Source organism: Loa loa (assembly GCF_000183805.2).
Source record: "Loa loa unplaced genomic scaffold supercont3.8, whole genome shotgun sequence".
NCBI lineage: Eukaryota > Metazoa > Nematoda > Chromadorea > Rhabditida > Onchocercidae > Loa > Loa loa.
This window is the reverse complement of record NW_018108188.1, coordinates 127573-135076: the sequence shown is the minus strand read 5'-3', so window position 1 is coordinate 135076 and position 7504 is coordinate 127573. Positions and strand designations below refer to the sequence as shown.

Sequence of the window (7504 nt, the reverse complement as noted above, 5' to 3'; positions counted from 1 at the left end):
TTTGTATTGTCTAAGATATCCTGAAGACAGCATATATTTGTTAATTATATATCGAATTCATCGTGATTATACATATATATAAAACGATGCAATAAAATTGGGGTAATTCTTGTTAGCATATTTATGAACAGTTTATAGCTGACCTTGTGAACTGTAATTGGGCGCTTCTGTTTTTATGATAATTAGACGAGTGTCGTATTCCGTACTCCTTAACCAGCTCTCCCTTCTTCCCTTTCCCTTTGTCGGATTATTTTTTGTGGACTTTCATGGTTCATTGCTTTTCATGAGCTTTATCAGGAAAGATTATATCTCACAATATTGTCAAGAAACATTATTTTTCACGCAGCTTATATGGATCCATAAAAGATCTTTCCCATTCCTTATAGAAAATGACATATGACCTTTGAACTTCTATTAGGGATGACATTTGATGACCTCTCTCTCATAACTGGATTAAGGTTATTTCTTGCTATTCTGTTGGAAAAAATCTTCCCACTTATCACCACTTAAAAATCATTAAAATGAATAAATCGTGCAATATACTATTTAAGAAGACCGTCTGTCGAGAAATGATTCTCATCCCCGATATATCTCGCGATATCTTTTCAGAATATAGCATCCTGAAAGTACACCTATCTCCCTTTTCGACTACTCGCATAAATTGCTAATTTTGGAGCGTTTTCCAAATCTTCCGTGAGGAATAACATTTTCCACTCTGTTCCGCATCTCTCTGAGTTTTCATAAGCATACGCTAAGCTTTTGTCGACTGAATTCCTTGTCCTGAAAATTGCGACTATGCTAAATTCGAAATTCAATCTGCAATTAAAATTACCATCTATGATTGATGGAAGAACGATGAAAAAATTAAATTTGATGTAAAATTAGCACAATTTATCGTTTCGCCAATTATTGACTTTTCAAGTGTGTAATTAAACTAGATTTGATTAAGGAATTACCACCTTTTTTTTTTTCATGACGATTTGACATTCAAAGAGAGTAGTAACAAGTGAAATTGGTAGTGCCGATGAGTACTGTAATAGGACAAAACTAGTTATCTTCAGTCATCTAATGCTATTTATTTTATCAAAAAGAAATCAAAATTTTTATTTTGTGTTTAAATGTTAAAAGTTACAGGATAAATCATTCAAATTATCCATTTTTCATTTAAATCTTTTTAAATTTTTAAATTTAAATCTTGTTAAACAAGAATCTGATTGATGAGCTTCAATAATGCTACGATAATTGAGGTCTAAGATGTAAAAGCTCAGTCCTTGCAGCAGGTTTCTTCATTTCCTGTTTAAGCGAACTTTGTTCATGTAATTTTCCATTAGATCCCATCAGGGATTACTGTCGCCAAAGATATCCGCAAAATCAGCCAGGCCTAATTCAATCAGTTAATAAGCAAACTACACAGTATCTACAGTGGCGCTATTATTTTTCTTTTTAGTACGAATGGAACTTGAGGAAGCTTAAATCGTTGCAAAAATACAAAGAAGCATAGAGTGAATGGTGACAGAATTTCCCAAATTACTAGAAGGATTTGGTGCGGAACTGAGTCCCTAACTGTCAACAGCTGTCAAACAGTGATATTTTTTAGGGTCTTTATGAAATGGCTCATTCCGATCTTCCAGTCCTATGCTTATGAAATATGTAGTACCATACAATAGCTACACCAAATTTACACATATTATTGAAACAAAAACGAAACATCTGCTTCTGTTAATATATGATTTTTCCCTATTCTATTCTATTCTGTAATGCCCCATTCTATTCCAATTCTGTTCCCCATATTGAATATTTTATTATGCTCCGCAATCCTATCGGTTCGATTTTATTCAATTCAGTTCCATCTATTCCAATTTATATCAAGCTATTCAATTCAGTTCCATCCTGTTCTAGTTGTATCATAAGCTGTTCTATTCAGTTCCAATTCTCACTTAACTCCACGCTTGCTTAACAGATAATTCTTTTTGAGATTTGGCTAATTCCTGACTAATTGTTCACCTGGAAATATTCTATTGTTTGTATATTTTACCTCATTATTGGATAGATGCTGTTTCACCTCATTCGATGTCCCTTTGTGACATTTGTAATTTGAATGATTGACAGGTATCTCTGAAGGGAATCCTGTAAATTGATATTCTCATTGCTCACATTCATTGTTATTGCTTTAGCTCTAACATTAATATTTCATTGCTGTTTAATTTGAATTATTTGTCTAATGAAATTAAAAATATTACTTATATTCTGCTAAATTTTCTCGTTCGCTTATTTACCGAGCATTTTTCATATATATTTTTCGTGGACATTAGCATAGCTACAAAGATATAATAAAATGACATAAAATTTATTCATTTAAAGCAACCATTGTTTCCTTCTTAATCATTAACTATCTCTATGAAATAACTACTCCGCTCACATTGTCTCTAATTATTAATTATGAATTATTTATTGTCCGACTAATTAACCAACTATTACCGCTATCACTTCCATATGTATTAATGTTTCCATACCGCAATTTACTACTCCTTTGGGTTTCCTGACCAAAACCTGCAGTCCATCTCCTCCATCCTTCTTCGCATGAATAATACATGGCAATATCATGACCAACTGCTGCTCTGCTCTACCTTAGTCTGTCTCAGAACATTCACCATTTTTCAACATTTTGGGATATTCTGCAAACTGATATTATACGTAGTACTGACAGTTAAAGTTCTTTTTCCCCCCAACAGCGATATGAGACTTCTCGGGTATCGCAGAACTACTTTTCGATGATAGTAGCAAGGCGGTAGTTCATTGGAATTTTTTAGTATTATTTTCCGTTATTTATGCGTATGTAATCTCCTTTAAATATTATACTAATTTAATGTCGAAAGTAATAGATTATGTATACTTTGAAAGCATGAATAGAATTCATAAAATAATTAATCGTTAAATTTACTTATTCTGTTTGATTTTGAAGTAATAATACTTGAAAAGAAATAGCAAAATCTTGAAATTTAAACTAAAAAAAAGAAACAAAACCATAATTTCTTCTAATGGAAAAATGAAAATTGACGTTTGTCAGTCTGTTAACGATGCTATTTGTTCATATATGTTAAGTAATGTTATACATAAAAATTAGTTCAATATAATGTTTGGATAAGGAAATTTTGCATAATTTCATTGTTAAGCTTTTTCAAAAAAGCAAAAAGATTTTTGTTAATGCAAAGAATAACAAAGTATCGGCCGTTATTCTTTCTTCATGAATTGTTCATTGAAAAAAAATTTTTTTTTTAAAGCATAAAGGACAATAAAGAACCAAAGTAGGCTAAGAAGTGAGGCCATACTTTACTGCATCCCAACTAAAAGAATTAACTCTTTCAGTCCTCCTTTTGTTCAAGCTTTTATTGAATCACCATCACTATTTCAACAACCTTTCAATTAAGATTCAATTTGAAAAGGCTCTAGGGAACGTTACTTCCCAAACGTAAAGAAGGAATTGAGCAAATATCTTTACAAGACTACATTCTGGATGAGCACCGAATATACTTTTTGCGCCTAGTTTCTTAATCAATGGACTTTATGTCAAAGTTTTTGATCCTTTCTGCAAACTTTTGCCGCTTTAATTATATCCTTATATCGAAGACAAATAAAGGAAATTAGCATAAAACATGCATAATTCTTAATTACGGAAAGTTGCTTTTCCACATGAAGCAATTGTTTGATTCGTATTTTTCAAGTTTGATGGAACGGATCAGTAAAACGGAAGCTAGCATGGACTGGAATCGAAATTCTTTATATTTTAAGAATTGGCTAAGATGATGCTGAAAGGCTTCAAGTACCATTTTGGATAGCACTTCTATCTAGTCTACTTGAGATATTAGCATGTCTTATGTAGTGAAGGGATAACCTTATGACAGATGTTAACAACGAAATAGTACCCTCGAAAATTGGTCCAATAGGCTTGCTTACATAGCCTGATATATACATCACACCACGGTATGTTTAGTTTAGTTTATTGCACTCTTTTTTTTTCCATCTTTAGTATCAGTTCTGTTTTTATTTTCATTTCTTTATCAAATATTATTAACTAAATGATTAATCTAATGATGGGATATTTATAACCATGGTCATTTAGATTTTATTTTTCAAATTAAAATTTCAAATTTAAAATTTGAAAATCATTGGACCTATTAGTATTATTGAAAATGTAATTCGAATGTTATAATCTGTCACACATTCTATCATTTTTTTTTTTTCGCTTTTTTTTTCTGTACTATACATTCAAGTCACTGACTATTGAAATTTGTAGCAAACCAACAAGAAACTTATCATAGAATTAGTTTAGAATGGATCGGTTGTGCTTAACAATTTTCGAATTCCATCGTCAAACTTTATAGTTTCTTGTTACTTTCCTTTTATTAACAAAAAAATCTTTTATATTTAACACTTCATTTCAACAATGCGTCATTCTAACCAAAAAAATGAAATGTATTTTTGGTATTGCCATAAGCTTACATGCACTTTTACCGCTCGATAAGAGTGCTTGTTAAGCATTTCATGATTGCTACCTCTTTGGTCTCTTCTCATTCGACACAAAAATTCCTTCTAACTCTTCCTCACTTACTTTTTTAATTCAATTCATTGTGTCATTTAGCCACCGCTTTTTCATATTTTCTAAATTTGGGTACAACAAGGAGTAGGACGAGCAAAACGACGGGAAAATTGCAGTGATTGCTAACAACTGATTGTGATGTCACCGTATCTCTCCGTGTCCTCACTAATTGTGGTAGATATGTCACAGAACTTTCAAATGTTTCCTTACATTTTCATCCCGTTGACTGGTGAGTAATTATGATGTTTGATATAGAACTGCATTGCACTATACAACTACATGCTTGCATTCATTTGAACCTGCTGTTATGCATTCAGTGCATATTCTATAAGAGAATGTAAACTTTCGTAAAACTTAACCTTCAAAGTATAAGTTATGTGGATTTTTTAATACATGAGCAAACGCTTAAAAAGTGACAATATTACTTTTGACAATTAAATTCATTTTTATATTATTCATTAAGAGGAAATCTTTGAACCAATTAACTTTTTTTTATCACCATTAATTTCATTCTACCATTACACAAAAGTTGCAAAATCGTTCGTTTTTTCTTTCTATCAATTACATTTGAATGCAAAATATAATTGTGTATTTTCCATCCTTTAATTACTTTTTTTCCTTTTTTGTTGTCACTTTTCAATTTAAATTTTCCAAGTTTCAATTATTTTTACGCATATTTAGTTGCAACGAAATATATATATTTTAAAAGTTGCCTGCATTACACTTGTCATTGCAAGAGACCATTTTTAAGTAAATTTTGAGCCTAGGCTTGATGAAAACTTTTTTCTTCTCACGTAAATATTTAACAGCCTATGAAATGACTTTTCGTGTGACATATCTGTTTAATATGCGAAATGGGCGTATGATTCGATTGTAAGAAAGAAAATACATTCTCAGTGACAAATGCATGATGCATCCATTGTCCAGGTTAACTGATGATACATCTTGCGTCTGTCTTCATTAATGTTGATTTAAGCTTCGGTCCACAGTCAATTACCACGTTAAATTTAAGTAATATAGAATTTGAAATAATTAACTGCTCAGCTGAGCATTTTATAAGGCCAAATACATGCCAAGAAATCAATAACTACTGTTAATATTATTCCAACAACTCAGTACCCGGAAATATCATGTTGGAATTCTCATTCCCAACATTACTTTATTTCCGAATAGCTTACTTAAAACATTACCATTAGTATCATTTCTGATATTCGAATCAATCCACAACAAACATATGTACGTGGAAATTTCAGCATCAGTCCTCCTCTCCGGCCTGAAATGGCCACTCTGTAAAGCTGTGATTTATCAAATGATAGAAGTTGCTGATGCTTGCATCTGTGTTGTCGGAAATACCACAAAATGATTTATTTTAACAAGAAAGAAAATAATTCCGTTTGAAATTGAATTCCCAAGTGATCGACCAGAAAAAACTGACTAATAGCCTTTGGAGTTCTACACAAATAGCAACTAACGAACAACTTCTGTTTCTTACTGCTTATCTTTGCTAATGCAAAAGGCTTCATTCCGTAGCAAGTTGGATCTAATATAGGCTAATTCATACAAATTCATTTATCTGTCCACATTATTTTATATAGGATGGTAACCTGCACAAAATTAATAACCAATCTTGATCATAATTAAGAAAATTAACAGCTAATCTACTACCAATACTTTTACCAATAAACTTTAAACAAGTAAATATGAATACCGGATATTAAGAATTTAGTACAGGAGGACAAAAGAGTGAATAACACATTTTACGGACAATGTTTGGGAATAACGCATTTTACGTAAATTATGAGTAATCTTTGCTATCTGTTCCTCAGAGGTGAGGAAGAAGGCTTTTCAGTTTTGTCCTCAAATTTGGCAAATATATAACGATGCAATAGAAACGTTCCTAAGCTTAAAATCATCAGCTTATTTTGTTTCTGGATTGTATTATTCACTAAACTTTGGATGGGACAAGAAAACATGATAAGCTTAATCCTGAAACGGGCCTAAACATCAAGCAAAACTATTGCTGATTGAATTCACCAATCTTACAATCGGATTTCGTTTCCACTCCTTCCCTCAGACTTCCCTCAATGGTTCTGAATCTTAGCCTATCCTATCTTCATTCAAAACGGTTCATTAACTTTCTCCTATTACCCGTTGTCCCCATCACTAGTCGTTTAGCCATTGGACTACTATTAATAATACATTCCTACTACTATGAAATTACTGGCACAGACACCCAGAGCAATCTGTCCTGAAATTTGGCTGTCTCTTTGTCATCATCAGCTGTTTTGGCTGGCTTTTCAGTATCTTTTTGAGCCAAAAGATGGACACTTTTATTTTTTTTAAACGAAAAAAAATTTCGAATGCGTGAATAGATTCAACAGAAAAGGAAGACAAATAAGTAAATGCTAATTGAAAGGATAAGGCAAATATCGTTAATAAGAGTTAGACTAATTTAATCATGATTTTTCGAATTGGATTTTGGAAATTTTTTTGCAATGTACATTTTATGGAAGTAGGAAGTAAAGGAAGGATTTTACTCTTTATCTAAAAAGCCTAATGATGGATGAGTTAATCGCATGAATAAATTTTGTAAGAAATCTGTTATGGTTGGCGAGACGTATCAAATTTAATTTAAATCAAAAAAGAAGTTAAATTTCAATTGATGATTAATTATTTGTTCACCTATTTACTTTCGATATTTTTGCCTTTTTGAAATGAAGTAATAAAACTTTTTAGAGTTAAAACTATCGCTGACTTTGTATATAACTATATTAGCTGAATTAACAACGTATGAATTTATATTCGCTATACAGCAAGCGTGTATTTATGTATTGTTTAACTGATAAGGATGATAAAAGTATTGTAATTTAGCTATTGCAGTAGTATCAGGATGTTTGCTGTTGTTTT

At 31.4% G+C, this 7504-nt stretch overlaps 1 protein-coding gene across 1 annotated transcript; it reads right to left on the bottom strand.

The window, feature by feature from the left end:
* Positions 1-1559: 1559 nt before the first annotated feature.
* On the bottom strand, positions 1560-2593 carry LOAG_03268 (hypothetical protein; the record flags this gene model as incomplete). Its single annotated transcript, XM_003138805.1, has 3 exons — positions 1560-1667; positions 2036-2127; positions 2479-2593. 3 exons carry the CDS (start codon positions 2591-2593, stop codon positions 1560-1562), a joined length of 315 nt encoding a protein of 104 aa, XP_003138853.1.
* Between the last annotated feature and the right edge of the window lie 4911 nt (positions 2594-7504).